The 22405-nt window shown below is 59.9% G+C and overlaps 1 protein-coding gene across 1 annotated transcript; it reads right to left on the reverse strand.

Annotated features, from left to right (window-relative positions):
• Nucleotides 1-8816: 8816 nt before the first annotated feature.
• On the reverse strand, nt 8817-22137 carry MAML1 (mastermind like transcriptional coactivator 1). The gene is given in 7 exon segments (XM_027771446.1): nt 8817-10906; nt 13561-13657; nt 15520-15744; nt 17771-18887; nt 18955-18993; nt 19025-19266; nt 22048-22137. Coding segments are annotated over 7 exon segments (2787 nt in total). The 3' UTR covers nt 8817-9929.
• Nucleotides 22138-22405: the final 268 nt, after the last annotated feature.

Raw genomic sequence — 22405 nt, forward strand, 5'->3', positions numbered from 1 at the left:
TCTAGAGAGCAGGTTTTGACCCCGCCCAGCTCCACATGGGCCCCAGGAAGTCAGGACCAGGGGACGGGGCATCTTGCTGGGGTAGCAGGAGAGGGACAGCTGGAATATAGCAGTCAGCTGCCCCAGGCCTGTGAGTGCCACACCAGGCATCCCGCCACCTCCCGCCCCTACCCAGAGCCCAGGGCCCACAGCTCAACACAGCTGGCCACCGCCAACAGACCAGCCCTCCGGGCTCCCCAGCTTCCTGGTGCTCGTGCATGAGCCTGCCCCTCAGGTACAGGCACACCCACCTGTCAGCCAAGCCCCCCCAGGGTTCCCACCACTCCCCCACAGACACCCTCCAGGGTTTCCCCGTTCCCAGCCCAGGGCCCTCGGTAGGCACCTGGGCCCTGGGGCATCCTGGCTTCTAGTGGGCCTGGCATAGCTTGGGCGTTGGCCCCAGAGCCCGGGCCAGAGGCCTTACCTGGGCAGGGTTACAACACTTCCCCAGGCCTAGGGGCAGAAGCCAGGCTGCAAGACCCACCCACCTCCTGGGCCGGACCCAGCCCACCTTGCAGCAGCACTCCCAGGAGGGTCACGGTAGCCAGAAGTGCTACCTCGTCCTTCATGGCTCTCAGAGGACTGGTGGAGATATTCTTATCAGCCCGTCTGCTGATCAGAGGCCAGCCCAGGAGAGGAAGAGTCCTCTCCCCGCCCCTACAGCGGAGGGCTGCGGGTGGGGGTACGGCCAAGCCCAGAGTGCAGCTGGGCAGGGCGAGCGGAACAGGGCCTGGCCTGGGACGGCAGGCAGCTGGGGACAGCCCAGCCACTTCCCCTGTTGGGTAGCTCCTGCCAGGCCTGGCCCTGTGCTGGCAGAGCACAAGCCATCGACCAGGCCACTCCGGCCTGGGTGTGTCCCACTGCCACGTCGCCTCAGTGTCCCCCAGGCTCTGCACCCTCAGCAGGTCCCTTTATCCGGGGTCCACCCCAGGCTTTAGGCTCACCAGCTCCCAGCCCTGACCCCGGCCCCACATCGGGGCCTTTCGTGACAGCTCGGCCAGCCCTCCCCGCTGAAACCCTGGTCTCCGGCCTTGGGATGAGCCCAGCACCCAGCCACACCGGGCTCAGCCACATCCAGGCTTCATGCTCAGGCCTTACCCTGGCACAGGCTCCTGCCCTTGGGCCACACTGGGGGCACCTGTTCCAGGCCGCCCAGCTGGCAGGGGTCAGTCTGCGCAGGGTGGCTGAACCCCCCCTCCCCCAAGCTCGGACAGAATGGCCACCCCCATCTGCCTGGCCTTGGCTCTCCATCCCTCCCTCTACAAGCTCAGGCCCTGCTGTCTGAGCGCCACTCAACAGTGAGACAGTTCTAGAAACTTCCTTGGGACTTTAGGAAAGGAAGCTCAGAGTGGGAGGGAGGCACCTTGGGCTGCAGTGGCTGCCTGGAGGCGGTGGCAGTGGTGCAGGCCATGCCGGGAGCAGTCTGAACGCTGCTGTGTGGAGCCTGGGGGCCACCCTGCCTGGACTGCTGCTCAGTTCTGCAAAATAGCCACTTCTCCTTTTGGCTTCACTGGTTTGAGGTGGGCTTTGGTCAGTGGCAGTGAAGGCGCTGCCCCGGCGCCAGCGGGAGGGGTGGAGGCCGCAGATGCTATGGGAGGGGCAGGAATGAAGAGTGGCCCAGCCTGCTCTGAGCCCCGTTCCAACCCAGGGCTTTGTGCCTGCTGGGGCCCCCACCCCTTCTCCTTCTCACCTCCCCAGTGCCCAGTGGCCGCTTTTCATCGCCAGACACTGAGAGCTCTGCAGTGGGGGCTCTGTGGGCTCCTCTGGTGGGGGACGGGTGGGGAGGGGGCCGTGCCTGTGCCCTGCTTCAGACCAAGGTCTGATCGCTGCATCTGTGCTGCTCAGTGATGTGGGCTGACCGACAGCGGCGCAGTGCCAGGGAGCCCCCCACCCTTCCTCACTCGAACCTGCCCTGACTTACCCCTCGGCCCTGGGCTGCCCAGGCCTCCTGGGGTGGGCACGTGCCACTTCTCGGGAGTCAGCTGGGTGCGGGCGGGCTGCACCCCAGTGCGCTCGTGAACAGTGTGTGCGTCACCCATCAGCCAGTGGTCACCCCGGTCACCCGTCACCCGCCCGCCGGTGCCATGTCTATGCACTAGCTCAGGCCCCCTCGGCCACGCTCATTTCCTCTGCCGCCGGGATGGCCTCCAGGCTGCGTTCTCCCCTCCGTGCTGGCAGCAGGAAGCTGAGCTAGCAGCAGCATCTGAGGGAGGCTCTGGATGGACTGCAGGGTGCACGTGGGTCTCAGCTCCCAGAGCCCTGTCCAGACCCTCCCTCTCAGCTCGTTCAGCCTCTCAGGGCCCTGCCTGGGCTGTGAGCTCAGGCCAATGGGAGGACCAGGCCCTGCAGGCCCGGCCCCGAGGCGCGGTATGGTGACTGAAGTGTGAGCCCCTGCTGAGCCCCTGCTGGACGTCCCTGTACCTTGGGACAACAGCCCCCACAGCTGCAAGGACCCTTCTGGTGCCAAGCTCACCACAGACATCTGGCGGTGGGAAGGCCGGTGGGACTTCAGTGGGCGAGGCCCCGGCTTCCAGGCTGGCTGGAGGTGGCAGCTCTAGGCCGCGCCCTGCTGGCTTGTGTGGGGGTCCAGGTTTACACCTGGAGGCCCTCCTGAGTGTGCCAGGCACAGCGCGCCCACCACCTGGGGCCGGGCCACAGCACCAAGACCCCAGCGCGTGCTGTCACTCCCCCTCACGCCTGAAAGGAAACTTTCAAAAAGGAAAAAGAAATCAACCTCAGGACAATGAATCACCGTTGGCCACACACCGTCCAGACTGGGATGCTGGATACACACATGCACATATGCACACACATGTATACGTGTGCACATACAAGTGCACATACGCGCATGTATACATACGTGCACGTGTGCACACACGTGCAGGAACCCATGGCAGTCTTCACAAAGTTCACAGAAAATATATTATGAAATAACTATACGAAAAATCTTTTGGCCCCCAAATAAGTTTGAATGGTAATTCAGTTTTCCACAAACTTTTTGAAGTATCCTGTGTAATTTTTTTGGAGAGATTATCATCAGACACATGCACTTGCCAGAGAGACAGAAAATGAGAGATCACCCCCAGGGAGGATGGCCACGCCACAATCCCTTCTCCAGCCTTGAGATTTAGGGCACGCATGCACATGCTCCCAGTGTGAGTTTAAGCCACCGGGTCCAGGACTCGAACCGCTGTCGACTACATGGGAGTCCAGCAACATAGCCATTATGGCAGCAGCTGGTCCCGATGCTTTTATAACTTGGCAAATTTACTAAAAATCATTGAATTGTATGCATAAAAATAGGCAGATTTTATCGTAGATCATCAGAAAAGTCCTGCATTATTTTTCCATTTTCCTATGCAAAAATTAAAAATTCATCATGACTTTTCCAGTGACCCAATAGTATATAGAGGTTTTTTGTTTTTTTTTAAAATTTGCTATAGTGCACCTACACTTGATGAAGAGAGACAGAGAAGGAAAGTGAGCACCCCTTAGGTGGGGATGGCCACCCTGCAATCCCTTTTCCATTCATCTCTTGGGATTTGGACGCATGCACACACACCCAGCGTGTCTTTCAAGCTGCTGGTCTAGACTCGAACCCTGCAGTGGCCATGTGGGATCCACCATACCACCAGCTGTCCCAAGGTTTTATTGTTTTTAATTGCCAGAGGACACATGCACTTGCTGAAGAGGAGACTGAGAACCTTCTCTCCCCCATCAGGGTTGGTCTTGATGCAATCCTCTGCCCACTTCTCCACCCCATCCGGCTTTCGGACATGTGCACTTGCTGGGCCTATGTGGGGAGCTCCCGGGGCTGGGATTCAAACCATGTGGTGCACAGCACTCACCGGCTGCACTAGAGGGTCAGCTTCGGGTTATTTGTTTGAGTATTCAAGGCCAGCTCCAAGGCTCAGCAGTACTGTACTGCTCATGACAAGCCAGATCCCGCATGGCAACTGTGGTTCGAGTCCCCAGCCCGGCCAGCCTGAAACATACCCGGCATGCACATGAATGCCCAGATCCAGGGGCTGGGTGGAGGAAAGGCATGCGGTGTGAGCAGACCTGTGGAGGTGGGCGTCTCGCTCTCCCCTGCCCCCCCATGCACACACATCTGTCATGAATAAAGCAGACAGTCCAGAGATGCTTGCGTTCCTTTCACCCAGCTCCCTCAGATGGTTATGTAACAGAACTGTCAGGAAAACAAGGGCATTAACGGCGATTCGAGCCCTGGCGGCCCTGGCGGCCCTGCAGCCCACGTGGGAGCCCAGGCTGTCTCCTGCGGTCCCATTCGACGGCATGTTCTCAGTCTCCTGCCAGGGACGGCCCCTCAGTCTGCCTTCACCTTTCGTGACTCTGTGACTCCGACACCGTCAAGGAACACTGGTCAGGGGTCAGGGGTCAGGGGTGTTTTAGAATGGTCTCAACTTGTTTTTTTCTCTTTTCTTTTTTCTTTTTTTTTTTTTTTTTTAGAGATGCTTGCTATTAGGTACATGCACTCACTAGAGAGACAGAAAGCAAGAAATCATCCCCCAAGGGGGAATAGCCACACCACGATCCCTTCTCCATTCTCCTCTCGGGATTTTGGGCACGCACACACACACCCACACATGCCCAGTGTTGAGTTCCGAGCTGCTGCGTCTGGGACTTAAACCGCGGTCAGCCGTGTGGGAGTCCAGCGCCTTAATCACCATGCCACTTCTTGGCGTGCCATACATGTTTTCAGTTGTAGGAAATTGATGTGTTGGTGGACCCAGGGATTCTGTCCTTGCAAGGCTGGTTCCCTTTTTGGTGGGGTCTGGAGTTAAGCTCCCAGGTTCTCTGAACCGGTGTCCGTGCCTCCCAGGCTGCAGCCACTCCCTGCAGCCGCTCAGCGGGCGGTGGCCCTCAATGTCCCAGTGCGGCCAATCTGGACCGCGGCTGGCACACCCACCACTCGAGGACAAAGGCAACTTTGTTGCTGCCCACCACGCCTCACCCTGGCCAGAGGAGCACTCCGAGCACTGTGGGGAAGCTCAGCCACCAGCCTGGGGCCCCATCGCAGGACGCACGTGTCTTCCAGCCATGTCGCCGGTCGTGGGCACACGGCTGCTGGCCTAGTGGCAGCCTGGGTAATGCCGCTGATGGTGGCCCGGCAGTCCGACCCGGGGCTGACTGCGACACCCCAGAGCTTGCTCTGCAAGCCCTCCTGGCAGAGGCTCTACAGCTTGCTAAGAGGGCAGTGGTGTGTCTTCTGCCTTTTATTTCTGACAAAACGTTGGCCAGGGGAGCAGCAGGTGGCGCAGTGGTAAAGGTGCTAGATTCCCATGTGGCTGACCGTGACTCAAGTCCCAGACTGGGCAGCTTGAAAATCAGGACCATAAAACAACTGCCCGAGGGCGCACTCGCCAGAATAAAGCAAAGGGACGGAGGAAGAGAACACGCCCAGCAGGTGCGTCCGTGCAGTGGCTCCTCCCTCTCCCCCCCTGCCACAAGTTGGGACACGTGCGCACGCACTGGCAGTCGGCCTTGTGGGGTCCCGGGGCTGGCCTGGCCTAGCCCGTGCGCAGTCTGCAGGTCTCGCTTTCTCAGCTCCCCCAGTAGCAGGGTACCTCCCCGTCCCAGGGGCTTGGGACCTTCATAGCGCCAAGTCCTCTCCCCCTAGAGCTCGGCTGGCTTCCTTCCAGCACCCGGGGCTCGGTCAGATGCCACTTCCTAGAGACCTGCCGGGACCCCCATGTCTAAGGCCTCGGCCCACCTTCCCAGCCTACGGTGGCTTCTTCCCAGCTCCGACCTCACCTCTGACTGGCCGGGATGCCTTCCACAGACTGCCAGCTGCCCGGTCAGGGCACCGACCCTCTTGCACTGCCACCGTGTCCTGTGCTAGTGCCACGCCTGGTCGTAGCAGGTGCTCCAGAAATGTCTGCAGAGAGCCGTCCCTTCTGAGGGACAGGCCCAGGGTGGCGGTAAAGCCACATGGACCCAGGGCCTCCCTGAGGCCAGCAGTTCCAGGCCCCCTTGGACTCTGTGACCAGGCGACCCTACAAATGGGCAGAGAGGAGAGTTTTAGGGTCCCTCTTGGCTCGCAGTGGAAAATCTCCACCAAAGCCGTCACTCCGGGCCACTACGCACAGACTCGTGCAGATGCAACATGGCCGCATCCCACCTCACCGGGGCGGTACCATCCTGCCTTGCCTGTCCCCATGGCCATGTCCCACCTCACCGGGGCAGTGCCACCCTGCCTCGCCTGTCCCTGGCAGCTGTCCAGATGGCCAGTCGGCTGCTGTGGACACACCGTCTGCGTCCCAACCCGTTCTCAAGGACGGCTCTCCACACTGGCACGGCCTGGTCAGACACAGGAGTGTGACACTTCTGCGAGTCCTCCCCACAGAGAATGGCAAGCAGCTGCCTCCACGCCCAGGCCTCGGCCGGCAGGGGCTCTCCGTCCTCGTGCGGCTGTGGCAGCCTCAGCCAAGCCATGCGCTCGGCGTTGACGGGCACTCAGCGGTCGCCTGGCTCCTGGGTGGGTGCCGTTTCCTGCACTGCCACGCCCAGGCTGGGGACAGCGTCCCTGTCCGTCACAGGTGCGGCCCTCTCTTCTCTTGCTCCGTGTCCCTTTATTCCTTAGCCGCAGTGTACACGCGCTCACACGCGCTCCTGTGTGCTGGGAGGAGAAACAGGAGCGTGAGAAGCCCACCCCCGCACACCCGGGCGAAGGCCACGCCGCAACCCCTCCTCTCAGGACTTTAGGAATGCATTCACGTGTGCCCGGAAGATTTCTAAGCCAGGTCTGGGACTTGAACCGTGTTGTCTGTCATGTGGGATCCAGCTGTCTTCACCACCACGCCACCAGCTGGCTCAGCTTTGCCCTTTTATTATTACTTTTTAAGGTTTTTGCCGTAAGAGGTCTGGACTTGCTGGAGACAGAAAGACAGTGAGGGAAAATGAGAAATCACCCCCGGGGGGATGGCCACCGGCGATCCCTGCTCCATTCTCCCAGGATCTGGGCCACGCACACACTCGTACCCGGTGTGGCTTTTCAAGTCTCTGGGTCTGAGATTTGAACCATGGTCAACACGTGGGAGTCTAACACCTTAGTCACTAGGCCACCTGCTGGTCCTCGGCCGCCGTATTTTATTTTAGCTAGAGAGCAAACACACTCGGAAAAACCACCCCACCCCCGCCACAGGGAAGGCCGGCACGCCCTTCTCCATCCCCCCCCTCCGGATTCTGGGTGTGCACGCGTACGTGCCTGTCCTCAGGCCGTAGGGTCGACGGCCAGTGGGCCCTGGAGCTGGTCCAGCTGTCGCTACTCCACCTCCCAGGAGTCCCGCCAGCCCGAAGAGGGAGGCAAGAGGAGCGGGAGAAGCCCGAGGGGGCTGCCCCCACCCTGTTCTAGGCCATCCGCTAAGCCCCCCATGCAGTGTGACCAAGTCAGGCAGACCCACCAGAGGACACTGCTCCTACAGTACACCGGGGAAGGACCAAACCCGACTCCAGAGCGAGCCCTGGAAAAGCAGAGGCACGAGGTGAGACAGGACCCCCGAGGCACTGTGTCCACCTTCTCGAGGAGACGCCAGGCTGTGGCAGGCCCGAGGGGCCAGGCGGGCTGCTCTGTCCCGGCAGGTGGGGGGGAGCCACGCTACATCCCGGAGCCTCCGGCCACACCAGCCCCGCCGCCTAGGCAGGGAGACAGCAGCCCAGACTCAGCCACCAGGCTCTGGGCAGGGCGGGAGTCACGAGCACAGGCCGGTTCCATACTAGCAAAATACTTTTATTATTTTTATGATAAACAAGGAAAGTAAAGATTTCTTTTTGGTGTATACCAGAGTTAAGGGAAGTAGAAGAATAAGGGGGTTAATAGGGTTTTATGTACTCTGCCTGACAATAAGAAGTTAATACCAACAGTTTGCCATAAAACTTATAGCTCCCCCAAACACATATATAAAGGGTCATAGTTTTAAAATCTATAAAAGTAAAAAATATACAGTTGAAAGCGCTAAGGCTCACCCATCTTTAATATAAAAGTGTAAACATTTATTTACACAAAGCGAACGTGTGGAGCCAAGTCCGAGCACCCTTTTCTTCTGAGTCGCGGCTCCGGGAGGACGTGGGGACTGCACAGAGGCAGCGCCGGGTCCTCCCCCCAGCCCCGATTCATAAATAAAGCCACGGCTCCGGGGGGTCACAGTATCTTATTGCTGACGGGCAGCCAGTGAGGAGCCACGTCTGTGCGGCCACCCCAGGACTAAGGCAGAGCACAGGGCTCCTGGGGACAGAGGCTGCCGGAGGGGGACCAGGTGAGGAGCGAGGATCTGTGACCAGCCTTCAGCCCCATTTTTGGTAGAAAACCTGCTGACATCGCCCTCTTCCCCTTCAGATGGGGAGCTCACTCCGAGGGTGGAGGTCTTCTCTGGCTGGGCCTCCCAGCCTTCTCCGCGAGCGCACGGAAGGCAGGGAGGTCTGGAGAAGTGGCTATTAGAAAGAGGGTCTGAGGGTCCGGGGTACCCCCAGTGACAAAGGCACTACCGGTGCAAAACAATTACCAACATGGGACCCTTTGGCCCTGCAGGGCGCGGCTGGCCACGTGCGTTCCCTGGCCCAGCGCGGCAGCAGGCCGCTCTGGCTCTCCGCACCGGGGCCTGGGCCAGCCCCCGCGCTCCCCACGCTGCTCTCCCTTGAGGGTGGCCCCCTCCGCCCTTGTCTTCCACAGACAGCCCCACGTCCTAGTCCACTCGGCGGACTCTCGGCTTAGTCGAGCCCACTCATTGAGACCTCGGGAGAGAAACCCACTCAGCCCACTCATTGAGACCTCGGGAGAGAAACCCTTTGGGGTCTTCAGAAAGAATGTGTTAGTGTTATAAAGCAATCTCTTGAGAAAGTGCAAGTCATGTGATGTGGGTGGCAGAAGTGGCCAAATGAAGTGGAACTCCTGCACTGGGCCGGCCTGCAGCCTCTTCCAGACCCTTTACGATGCTGGGCCCCTAAGAACTCCAGCGACTCCCCCCAGAGAGGCGGGGAGGCGAGACAAAGGCAGTGGGAGACCCGGGAAGGGCCCAGGGGAACCTGCATGGCCAGGCAGCGCCCACACGCCTCCCGGGCTGTGGACGACTTTCAGGGAAACTGCAGAGGGTGGGGCTCCTAACCCAGGACAAAGGGACCCAGATCTCCTCCCAGCATGTAGCTAGGGGGTGCAAGCTAAGTCCTCCCGAGTGTGTGGCAGCAGGAGGGCTGGCACTGCGGGAGGCGGGAGCCGCTGGGAAGTCCTGAGTGGGCGACGGCCACCACCGCCCTGCTCGGGCCTGGGGCGGGCAGTCAGGGCTGCACTTGCGGAAATGTCTCCCGGCCACCCCTCCTCCCCTGAACGCTGACAAAGGGCAGGGATTTAAAAGTTCCTAAGCAAAAACAAACTCAAGGGTCCCCATGCCACTTACCCACTTAAGCCGCCACCCATCCCAATCTATTTAAAATTAACATAAAAAATATTTTTCTTTGCTACAAATTGCAAATAATCCTGCTATATAAAGTTGCGATAAAAACTTGTCCTGAGAATTTGGGCAAGTGGCGAAATCTTGGATTATGCCAATGCGATGGCACGGGTCACGGGCCTGACACTGTGGGGCTTCACTGCTGTCACCGAGGACTTTGGTCATCTGGCGGAAAGCCACCGGAGAGCCTGTCCCGCTGTCCTGGCCCCAGGGACTGATGCCAGCAGAGGGGCTGGGGCCAGCCCCATGGGCCACACGTGCTGGCCTGGGAGCTGTGGGCCGCACATCCTGGCTGGGTGGCCGCAGTGGGCTCGGGATCCGCCTGCCCAGCTCCCCGGGCCACAGGCTTCGGGTCCAAAGTAGTTGCTCTTTCTTGGCAGAGAAGGCGGCTGCAGGATGTGTGAGCTCTACACCGCGAGTCCCTCCTTACTGAGACCCTAAGAAGTCATCCAGCTCGCTGATCCACTCCTCTGACGCCCTGTTCTTCAGCAGAGAGTCGATGAGGTCGGTGTGGCCAGCCACACTGGACAGTCCACTGCCACCCGGCTGCCCGCTGTAGGCAAAGGGCAGCTCTTGGCCCACAGTCCGCACGGGGAAGGCCTGGGCGCAGTGCAGCCCCGCCCGGCTGCCCATCTGGGAGGCCGGGCTCTGGCTGAAGGCTGCCAGTTCTGGGCCAGCCGGGCTCAAGCCAGGCAAGGCCTGCTGTGGGGCTGCCTGGGGCGTGGCGGGGGCAGGGGCGCTGGGCCTCTGCTGGGCGCTGGCCGGAGGCAGCATGGACCCCGTGGTGGCCGTGGAGCTCATGGGCGGCGCCAGGGGCCTGCTGGGCACCTGGGAGAACTGTGGGCTGGACACCTTCAGGTGTGCCTGCTGCATGTGGAACGCAGAGGCTGCGGTGAAGGGGCTCAGGCTGCCACCCCCCAGGGCCTGGCCACTCAGGCTCGGCAGGCCCGAGTGCTGCCAGGAGGCGTTCTGGCTCCCCATGGCTGCAGGCACCCTGGGGGCCTGGGGCTTGGCCAGACCGGAGTTCAGGGCCCCCTTACTGTGCTGCTGGGGGAGGCCGGAGGCCCCCAGGGCGCTCTGTCCATAGGCAGCCGGCAGCGGAGTGCTCTGGCCCACAGCGCTCTGCCGGGGGATGTGGGCGTGTCCGTTGCTGGTCTGTGGGGGCGGCTGGGCAGCCATCTGGGCTATGCCCGAGGCCATGCCGTAGAGACTGGTCTGGGGCATGCTTTGGGAGCCGGTGAACTGGGCCACGCTCCGGTCCTGCTGGCCCGAGCCTGAGGGGAGCGAGGAGACGGCCGTGTGGCTAGGGCCCACGGGCACCAGGTTCCCGGCCTGAGGGAACACTCGAGGGCAGCCAGAGCTGGATGGGCCCACGCTGTTCACGCCGGGCACAGCCGTCGGCCCTGCAGAGACAGAGAAGAGCCATCAGGCAGGCGGGCATTTCCGGACCACCGGTGCGGGGCCCACTGAGGTCCAGGCTGTGGCCCCTAGCCTGCAGACACGAGAGCAGACAGACACCAGATGCCCCATGGTCAGGGGACACTGGGGAGGACATGGAGGGGTGGGACGGGGGCCAGGTCTGAACGATGGGGTTCAGAAAAGGCAGGGGGAACCCCAGAGAGAAGGAACACCGTGGACTCAGCCATTCACCCCACAAACACCCACCGACCTGCTAGGTGTCTGCCAGGCACTGGGAGCTCCACTCGGGGACCCAGAGCTGCTCTGGGAGGCGAAGCCCACCCACACCCCGGCACAAGGAGACAGTGACAGGACGGCCTGGGGTCTTCCAAGACAGTGACAAACACATTGGGTTTTAACAGCACAGGGGTCTGGGACCAGGTGGCATGGTGGTCAGGACGCTGGACTCGCGCAGGGCTAACCGTAGTTTGAGTCCTGGACCTGGTGGCTTGTCTCACTCCCCTGCCCCCTTTGTCTCTCTCTGGTGAGCACATCTGCCCTACAGCAAATTAAATTAATAATAATACATTAAAATGAAAGAAAACAGTGTAGGAGTTTAGCACCCGGCTAGTCTGGGGGAGAGCATGTGCGAGGGTACAGGGCTGGCAGAGGCCATCTGGGGCGGTGAGGTGGCGGCGGGCGGCTGTGGGACAGGGGCCAGCTGGTCAGGGCAGATGGAAGAGCTGCAGATGCCACGAGAACGACAGGGCCGGGAAGCCGGAGCAGCTGGGCCAAGGCCGCGGTTCGGGCCGTCCTGCCGAGGGGCTGTGGCAGCTCGTCCCTGTGGGCGGACCGTGGGACACAGGTGACGTGTGGACCGGGAGGCTGACCACAGGGAGGTTCTGGGCCCATGTCTAGAGACTGCCCTGACAACGGTGAGCACAGGAGTGCCTGAGACCCAGAGCCACCTGAACCGGGTGGGCTGCGGGTCAAAGCCTGTGCAGTCTCTCACTTGTGGAAGACAGACAACGTAAGTCATGTGGGTGGGGCAGGGCATAGATGCAGGCCCGCGGGGAGGGGACGGGGAGCGTGGGAGGACCTTCCCAGGCCCCTTGGCTCAGCACACACAAGGTGGCCAAGCGGGGAGGAGTCCTGTGTGACACGGCCAGACACTCTGGGGATGTCTCCTGGGGAGACAGCACACACTGGGACAGACCTGTCCTCAGGGGTTGGCCATCCAGGGCTCCTGGCTAAGCAAGGCCGCATGGTGACAGCCAGACAGGGGCGGGACTTTGTGGGCAGGAGGGCCACGGCTTAGGGTTCAGCTGTCACTAAGCTCTGTCCCCCCCTTGCTCGCTCTACCACCACCTACTAGAGACCGGGCCGGGGGAGCTGAGTCCTGGCAGCCGTACTGCATTCGACAGGCCGAAGGCGGCAGATCTGCCAGGCAGCCCTCGAGCCGCCTTCCCGGGGAGTGCAGGCCCACATCCCACCCGCTCTCCTCCAGGACAGACTCCCGGGTCAGCTCCTCGCGGACACTGGACAGGGAGGGTCACTAGAGGAGTGGCCAGCCTCCAAGGGCTTCCAAGAGGAGAGAGGAAGGCAGCTTACAGAGCAGGCTGCACCCCTACCCACGCTGCAGCTCTGGAGTGACAGTCTATGCGGGTCCCCCGGCACACCTCAGAGGTGACAACTGAGACCTCGGCGGGCTTCCTGCGCTTTCCGGACCACTGCCCACAACTGCTGCTGTCATCTGAGACCAGTGGCCAGACGGGAGAGAGAAAAGCAGCGGAAGGCCACCACCAAGTACACCGAGTCTCTCCTTATTTGGAAAAAAAGGAGCCGGTCATTTTCTGAAGAGCCACATAAAGGCAGGAGGGAAGAGCAGACTTCCTTCCTTCTTCCCTCCCTCCCCCGGCTTTTGGCCAGTGGGCGGTGCAGTCGGCACGGCAATGAGAGGAGGGAGGAAGCACCCCAAAGGGGCATGGCCACACAGCAGCCCTCCCCTCCTCTCCCCACGCCGCCGGGGCTTGGGCACACACGCGCATGCACCCAGGGTCTCTGGTGCCTTGTCCAAGTGGCCAGGGCTAAGATCTGAACCCCGGTTGGGCTCAGAGCACCCAGCTACTTGTCTTTTTGTGGGGTTTTGCCATAGGGTGTATGTGCTCACCAGAAAGGAGCAGAGAGAAGAAAAATGAGAACCCCCCCAGGGGGATGGGTACATCACAATCCCGTCTCCTCCGTTTTCTTCTCAGGATTCTCGACACACACACGCACACACAACGTGCTTTTCAAGCCTCCAGGTCTGGGACTTGAACCATGTAACCAGTCATATGGGACTCAGGGCCTCAACCACTACACAGTCTGCCAGCCCAGGATCCAGCTACTTAAACCACCGGGTCTGTAAAGAACTTTATAAGAATTACAAAGCCATTTCCTATTGATGTCTTCCAACTAGAAATGATTTTGCTTCAAAAGACTGTATACCCAGGGACCCAGTGGAAGGCCCTCCTGGTTCCAGGGGGTCCCTAGGAAGCCAGGCCCTTCACCTCATTCAGCCCTCGCACAGCACTGCGGAGTGCAAGCCCAGCCAGCTCTGCACAGGGACCGAGGGCGAGCCGCAGTGGCCCACGGGGGTCCACGGCTCCAGACTCCTCACCTGGGAACTGTCCAACTTGTTGCGGGAAGGTGCTTTGTGTCGGGTCTTGGTACTGGGGTGGGGGACGGGTAAGATGACGCTGAAACTGCTGTTTCTCCTACAAAATGCCAAGAAAAATGACATAAAACAACAAAACCCACATAGAAAAAACAGAGTTAGGTCAGAGAAAAGTGTAGCACCCGAGTCTGTCATCCTCTGTGGGAATAACATTGGTGACCCCACTGGGGGTGTTTTTCCTTCGGAATGATTTGCTTGGGGCCAGCAGGGTGGTGGTTAGGAGGCTGAACTCCCCGTGGCTGGTGCAGTTCGAGTCCTGGACCCAGCAACTTGCTTTCTCACTCTCTCTCGTGAGTGCATGCGACCTACAGCAAATTAAAAAATGGTAATAAATGAAATTTTTAAAGTAAATTATTTAAGTTTATTTATTATTATTATTATTATTAACTTGACCAGAGGAAGAGAAAGAGGAAGGGAAAAGAGAGAAAACAAGCTGCCAGGTCTGAGATTTGAACTGTGGTCAGTCTTAACTCTCATGTCTACCACATCACCTGCCGGCCTCAATAAATACTTTTTTTAAAAAAGAATTATTTATGGGACCAGCAGTTAGCATAATGGCTATGTCGCTGGACTCCCATGTAGTCGACCATGGTTCAAGTCCTGGACCCGGTGGCTTAAACTCACGCCGGGCTCGTGTGCGTGCGTGCCTAAGATCCTGAGAGGAGAATGGAGGAGAAGGGATTGCGGTGTGGCCATCCCCCCCAGGGGTGATTTCTCGCTTTCTATCTCTGTCTCTGTCTTTCTGGTGAGCGTACACGCCCTATAGCAAAAACCTCACCAAAAAAGAAAAAAATTTGCTTTAGGACACATGTGCTCACTAGAGAGAGAAAGTGAGCAAGCTTCTATGTCTGAGACTGGAACTGTGTCACCCATGCGGGGGAGTCCAGCGCCTACCTACCATGCCACCGGGTGGCCCTGGAAGTTCTGAATAAGTAGTGTGGGTCAGCAGATGGCGTAGTGGTTACATCACTGAACTCCCACACGGCTGACTGGTCAGAGTCAGCCCAGTGGTTTAAAACTCACACTGTGTGTATTGTGTGCGTGCCCAAGATCCCAGAAGGAGAATGGAGAAGGGACTGTGGTGTGGCCATCCTTCTGGGGGGGTGATTCTCACTTTCCTTCTCACTATCTCTGTCTCGCTCTGTCTCTGGCAAGTGCACATGCTCTAAGGCAAAAGCTTCTAAAAATCAATCGATCAATAAATTAATAGGTGGTATGAAATGGATCTAAAGAGCAATGAATTAAAAAAAAAAATTACGTGGGGTCAGCCAGGTGGTATGGAGGTTAAGGCAGCTGGATCCCACATGGGCAACTGTGTGGTTTGTGTCCTGGCCCTGGCAGCTTGAAAAACACCAGGTGCGTGTGCGTGTGTGCCCAAGATCCCGAGAGGAGAACGGAGGAGAAGGCACTGCAGCAAGGCCAGGCCCCAGGGAGTGCTTTCTCACTGCCCCTGCCTCTGGCAAATACAGGCGCCCTGCAGAAAATGATGAAAACGAACGAACAAAAGGTTCTAGAACGGAGGGCAGCAAGGGAAGGTGGGCCGAAGTCACAGCAACACTTCACACCTGCTGGAGGGTGCTGACCAGGACCCAGAGCTCACGGGGCTGAAACAGCACAGGTGCCGCGGAGGACCTTCTGGCAGAAGGTGACATGTAAGAATTCCCAGGGATGGTTGAAGGGGAAACACGGCTGGTCTGTGCCCTGGAGTCTCCCTGTCCATGCCAGGCACACGCGCGTGCCCGTAATCTGGGCTGGCTGGAAGCGGACTGGGGAGTGAGGCCCTACTGGGGTGCCTGTCTCTCACTCGTAGAAGGCGGGAACAAATAACTCCTAAAGTGGGGTGTCCGAGCACCAGGCACACAGGCACAGCTGGTGGGGCCGGGTCCCCTCCACTGGTTTTACCTGTTCTGCCAAAAGCTGCTGCTGCCTTTGGAGGAACTGCTGCTGCAGCTGCTGCTGCCTCTGCTTCTGCTGGTCCAGGAGCAGCTGGTGCTGCTTCATGACCGCTGCCTGCTGCTGGCCACTCAGATAGGGGGAGCCGTGTGTGCTGGCCGCCGACACGGCGGGTGGCTGGCTCCCCACGCCGGTGGCCTGGGCAGGCACGGAGACGCTGGCAGGGCTCTGCTCCTGTCAATGCAGAGGAGAGGGCCTGAGTCAGGGGGGACAGCCAGACCAGAGGAGCCACCGCGAGCCCGCTTGAGGCTAACTCCCACACCAAGCTTCCGTCCTCCTGCGGACCCCAGTACCAGCCCGCCCCGGGGCTGGGTGTCAAGGTGTCACAGGAGCACCTGACGGGTGTCAGCCTCGCTCCCCGTGACTCGCAGTGGCAAGGGTAGGACTCCTACTAAGCCTCTCTGAGCTCTCATACCCACACACAGTCCCAGTGCGCAAGGGAGACCTGTTGATGTTCACCCCAGGAGAGGGCGTGCAGGCTCTGCAGACGACCCAGCCGGAGCCTCAGACTTGGAGCCCGCGGCTGCTTCAGAATGGCCTCAGCACTTTCTGGGAGAGATGGCTCTGGTTTAATCGTATCCACCCAAGGTGCTGGCAGGTGGCGTGGTGAAGGGCGCTAGACTCCAACATGGCTGACTGCAGTTTGAGTCCCGGACCTGGTGGCTTGCTTTCTCACTTTCCCTCTCTCTCACTCTATCCCTCTCCAATCAAAATTAAAAATACTAAATAGAGTTACATAAAATAATTATTTTTTAAAAATTTCCCCCCCAAATTTATGTAATGAAGTTTGGTTGTGAGGCATTCAAGGGTTCATTTACCTAAGGGACCAAGAGGTGGGACCTGTGGGGCATGACCAGGACCACGGCTGTCAGGGGCCTCTGTGGTCAGACCCTGACGGAGTTCCAAGGAGAGGGAACAAGACAGAACAGGGACACAGCCACACGCCCACTCCTGGGCCTCCAACACCGTGAATGAAACAAATCTCGATGTGTTTAGGTTTTTGCTGAAAGGTGTGTGTGGTGCTTGCAGGAGACAGACAGTGAAAGGGAAAGGAGACAGCACCACCCGGGGACGGTCACACCGCACCCTCCCCTCGCTCTCCTGGAGTTTGGACGCGTGCACATGCGCTCACTGAGATTATTTATTTATTTTGGAGAGGTTTTTGCTATAGGGCGTGTGTACTCGCCAGACAGAGAGAGACAGAGAGACAGAAAGCGAGAAATCACTCCCAGGGGGGATGGTCACGCCGCAATCCCTTCTCCTCCATTCTCCTCTTGGGATCTTGGGCACGCACACACATGCGCCCGGCGTGAGTTTTAAGCCATCGGGCCCGGGACGCGAACCGCGGTCGATTATGTGGGAATCCAGCAACATAGCCATTACGCTAACTGCTGGTTCCATTATGTATCTACTTTTTATGAATGGCCATTACGCTAACTGCTGGTCCCATTATGTATCTACTTTTTATGAATTTATCTTATTATTATTTTTCCAGAGGGCATATATGCCCACCGGAAAGAGGCAGAGAGGGTAAGTGAGGAAGCACTCCCTATGGGGAATGGTCACGCAACAATCCCTCCTCCCTCTCCCCTTCCTGTTAGGATCTTGGACATACATGCACTCGGTGTGTCTGTCAAGCCACCGGGTCAGGAACTGGAACCACAGAACTGGCCACGTGGAATCAGCAGCCTTAGCCACCAGGCCATGTGCCGGCCCGCCCAAGTTTGGCAGTTTGAGAAGACATCACGGACGCGGGAAGTGGCGCACAGTCACTCGCTGCAGGGCCAGGCTGCTCCTCTAGAGCCTTTGGCCTCTCTGGTGTGACTATCTCACCATGTAACAGGAGGTGCGGTGTGTGGGGAGGCAACACGTGCCTGAAATACTGCAAGTTTCCCCCAAATTAAAGAATTTGAAACACACAAATCCGAAAGCTGGCAAAAAAGCAAAGCTCTAAGAAGTGCATTAAACGGAACCTTTATCTGCCAGGAACAGGGACGAGTGACCTAAGTCCCATGGCCTGAGACACCAGGCTCCTGCAAGAGAGTCCTGAACAAGCACACAGCCACCACCAGGTGGCGCTAGGAGTGCCGCCCACTCGGGTGCGCAGAGTCGGCCTCGGCCTGTGGACTCTGGCGAGCCGGCGTGCCCTCCCTCCCCACAGTGACCTGCAGCAGCGACGGGCGCAGAGCTGCACACTGACCTGGCCAGGTGGAACCAGCGATCGGAAGGGCATGTTTCCCGGCTTTGGCTTCATCAGAAACAAGGAGTTCTGCTCGTTGCTCAGACGGGGCCGCTGCTGGGGCAGGTACGATGGCAGGCTCGGCTTGCTCTGGCTGGGCCCGGGGCCGCCTTGCCCACAGACTGCCTTGTAATGCGAGAGGGGCTTCGTGTTGCCATAGTCCAGCACTGCCCCTGGGCTGCCCACGGAACTCTGACTCAAGCCGCCGGGCAGCTGGTGGCTCAGCAGGCTGGGCTGGGGGTAGGCGCCTCCAGGCCGAGGGGAGCTCTTGCTCACGCCGGGCACCGCGAGCAGTTTGGAGCTGAAGTCCTGCTTGTAGGTGGAGGGGCTGGCGGGCTTCTCCACAGGGTAAGGGACATCTAAGGGGCTGTGGGAGGGAGCTGCCTGCTGCCACGTGGACAGCTGGCCTGGCGCTGATGCCGGGGCGGCCTGCTGTGGGTTCGGGGGCATCTGCTCGCGCTTCTGCTTGGCAGCGATCTGCTGGAGCTGGTGGGCGGAGGACGGCTCTGGGGCAGCTCCCGGGCCCTGGCCAGGCAGCACCACGCTCGCCAGGGCTCTCTGTGCACCCTGGGCCTGCACGGGTGCCGGCAGCAGGCCGGAGCTGGCGCTGTCCGCCCCAGGCTGAGCAGGACTGTGGAACAGGGCCCGCGGGCCCCCCAGGCTGGCTGAGTCCGTGCTCACAGAGGCAGACGTGGGCCCCAGGAAGGTCTGTCCTGCAGACCCAGCCCTCGCCTGGGGAGCGCCCACCTGCTCGGGCTCGAAGGCTGCAGAGGAGAACTCTGTCTTAATGCTGACGTCCTGGTTCAGGGCGGTCTGGGCGGCCGGGCCGGGCTCTGGGCCCTTCCTCTCCTCGAAGTCCTCAGTGAACAGGTCCTTCATGTCCTCGTCGGGCACGGACCTGTTCAGCTCCTCGATGAGCTCCCTCCACTCCTGCTCGTTCAGGTTGAGGTCGGGCATGAGGCTGCTCTGGGACAGGGGACCCCCCGGCCCGGCGATCATGCACGGCAGGTCCTCGGCAGGCTCCTGCTTCAGCTCTTTACTCAGGCCCAGGGCGAGCGGCTCGCTGGGCTGGCTGCCTCTCTGGTCAAATTAAAATAAAGTTAAATAAAATAATTCTTTTAAAAAAATAGCATTAGAGGGCCAGCCCTGTGGCCTAGAGGTTAACAGAGGCAGATCCTACATGTCTAACCGCATAGTTTGAGTCTGGGCGCTGGCTTCTTGTTAACAGAGTCCAGCCCCAGAGAGTGCTTCCCGCTGGGCTGGAGGGCGTCTCCCCCAGGGGGCTGGTCTGGCTGGCCCAGTGGGGAGGCTGGGGGCAGCCCGTTGGAGGAGACCAGAGGTGCCTCCCGGCGGTTCTTCTTGTGCCCAGGAAAGAGGTCCCCGTAGCCGTTGTGCTGGTCACCATGCTGAGGCGAGGCAGTGCTGTCCAGGTTCCTCTTCACTGTATCGTGGAGGTGCTGAAAAACACGGGGGACAGTGGCTCAGACCCAGCACCACGGGGCGGCCCCTCTGCCCGTGACAGCGACGACTCTCGCCACTCTCTCCTGTGGGCCGTGCACCCACATGCTGCACCGCACCTCTAGAAACACTCCTCCACCCCACGGCGTCACCGCCCGCCAGCCCTGACCCTGGCCAGCCAGCTGGATGCCAGCTCAGCCGGGAGGCGCTGGCCCTGCACGCCTGCAGCCCTCCCTCTGCAGGACACACATCTGAGGCCTCCTGCGGGCCTCCAGTCTGAGGGCTGCCTGGGCCGGCAGGGGCATGGTGGTTAAGGTACTACCTCTCCCCTCCATGCTGAGCTGCGTCCTCACAGCCACCCACGCTCCGCCGTTCCAATGCTTTCTCCCCCACCCCGACTCCCAGGCATCGTGCAATCCCAGCAAAGCTCGCCCCTTCTCAGCCAGACGGGTCACTCTGGCACCAGCAGGCCCGGCCTCGTGTGTGGCCTGGCCCTTCTCTTCCCCGCCCCCCGCTTACTCTTCATCTGGCTTCCTCCGACTCGGCTCATTACGGCAACCTCGTGCCCAGGACGAGACGGTGCCTGTGAGGACGTGGCTACGGGGCAAGAGCAGCAGGTTGGCTCCACGCCACGTGGCCGGCTGCATGTGTGTGCCCCAAGCCCCACAGGATGGAGACATGGGGGAGCAGGGACTGCGGCGTGCCTGCACCCTCTCCCCTTCTCCGCCCCTCTCTGGTGAACAAATGCCCTCTGGCAAATAAACAAAACCGCCAGGACAGAGTGGGGTAGCAGTGAGTGCCCTGTGCATTCAGGCCGAAGGGCCGTGGGTGGAGAGGAGTGGTGCTGCCCTAGCTCAGAGCCCACTCCCTCCGAGGGCACTCATGCCCCCTCGCGGGGCTTCTGGCCCACGTCTATGTCTACGTCGTCCGTCCCCCTCGTCCTAGTTCCACCCCTGCTCCTAGGGACCCTGAGCACCTAGTGCACTGCTGAGGACGGTCACAACAGCAGCTCTGGTCGGGAGCAGCACGCAGCCCTCTGTGCTGGGCCATGTCCTCGGTGGCAGAGAAGGGCCCAGTGGACCGGCCACACTCAGCCCAGGCACCAAGCACAGGGGCCCGGGCACAGCACTGAGCAGCAGACTACCCAGTGGACACCAAGGACAGCCCCTCGGCCGCCCAGGCCCTAGTTGGAGCCGCCCCACTCCTTCTCTCCCCAAGTCGAGATTTCTACATGTAAGAACGTCAGAGCGGATGGCAGGTGCTGCAGACAACCCGCTGCATCCTTCTTCAGACCCATATGGAGGTCCCTAAGTCGCTGGGTTTTTTTGAGAGATTTTTTGCTATAGGGTGTATTGCACTTAACAGAGAGAAAGCAAGTGAGAAATGAAAAACAAAACAAAACAAAACCACCACTGTGGGATGCCCAATAAGTGGCCCTGCAGGCAGGGCAGGAAGCTGCAGTCGGGGGCCCACCGAGCACTCTCCCGGCAAGGGCACCTGCTGTGCTTTCTCGCAGGGTCTCTGCTTCCTGCTGCCACCTAGGGGTAGCTGTGGGGAAGGACCCTTGCTCCTAAACGGACCTTCATAAAATCGTTGAGAACGAAATTGTTGAGAAGTCCCCTTGGGGAAAGGAGAGTTCATACCCACTCCCCTGGTTGGAGGAGGTGGAAGTGAGCCGCTCCCTTCATACCCACTTTGTTTCTCTAGTACTATTTGGTTTCGCAGTCCCAGGTCTGGGCTCTCTAACCCTGCAGCTCCACTTCCCTTTCCCTATGAGAGCAAACGACAGGGTCAAGGCAGCTGAGGAGCAGCCGGCTCCCTCCCTTCCTTGCCAACCACCCCTCCAACACCCACGCCAGCGCAGACAGTCCCTCTCACGGGGAGACGGAGCCGACCCACCACTCGGAGACTCGAGAGACGGCTGGAACGGTGCGGGCGGGGCGGGGCATGGGCTGTCAAGGCCCTGGCAGCGTGAGCCTCGAGCACGCAGGAGCCCTGGGCACGTGGGGCGCTGCAGGGAAGGTGGGCACGGCCACGCCTCGGGGCCTACTCCGGGCTTTAGGGCAGAGCGGGAATAGCCGGACAGGTGAAGAGCAGCCCACAGACACACGGTCTGTGCTGTAACACACCCTGACACTGGCAGCCACAGCCGAGGGCGGTGGCCGGCACCTGGCACTTCCAGGCGCTGGCACAGAGGCTGCCAGGGCGGGTTCCACATGGCCGACCATGGTTCGAGTCTTGGACCTGGAGGCTTGCTTTCTCACTTTTTCTCTCTCTCTCACTCTGCCCCTCTCTGGTCAAGTTTATTTGGGGCCAGGCAGTGGCATGAAGATTAAGGCAGCTGGAGCCCATATGGCTGACTCTGTGGTTCGAGTCCTGGACCTGATGACTTGAAAACCATGCCAGCATGGATGCCCAAAAGCCCAGGAGGAGGGTGGAGAAGGGATTGTAACATGGCCACCCCCAGGATGATTTCTCACTTCTGTCTCTCCGGCAAGCGCACACACCCCATAGCAAAAACTTAAAAAAAAAAAAAAAAATGGAGTCCTTCCCTCCCTGAGCCAGGGCAGAGACAGAGGGGCAGCAGCTCCCAGGCGTGCATGCTCTGACCGGCCCAGCCCTGACCCCAGGCCTGTGCAGGCACCGGGGAGGCCGCTCCCAGGTGCCACGTGGACTGCCTTGCGGAGTGCCGTGCCTGACTGCTGCACCAGCCATCACCCTGCACTCGCCAGGACTCAGCTTCCACGTCCCTGTGCCATCGATGCGTTCTGCTGTATTACGGAAGATTTCAAGTGCAGGCCAACAGAAGAGCCCAGCGAGCCCACGGCTTCTTCCTCCAGGTGCACCAGGAGCCACAGCTCCCCTGCCATGCGTCAGCACGTCCTTCTAAAAATGAAAGCCCCGGGCCGACCCGTCGTGCAGTGACTGAGGGAGCCTGATCCCCCGCGACCAACCACTGTTTGAATCCTAGCCTCAGAAGCTTGGAAAACACGCCCGGGTGTGTGTGCCCAAAATCCCGACAGGAAGAAGAATGGAGGAAAAAGGGCCATAGTAGGCCATACCCCACGGGGGTGCTTTCTCCCCTCTCTGCAAACACACACCCTGTGGCAATGCTACACAAGGATGTATACAAAAGTT

The sequence above is a fragment of the Tupaia chinensis genome, unplaced genomic scaffold (genome assembly GCF_000334495.1).
Source record: "Tupaia chinensis unplaced genomic scaffold, TupChi_1.0 Scaffold000214_1, whole genome shotgun sequence".
Taxonomy (NCBI): Eukaryota; Metazoa; Chordata; class Mammalia; order Scandentia; family Tupaiidae; genus Tupaia; species Tupaia belangeri.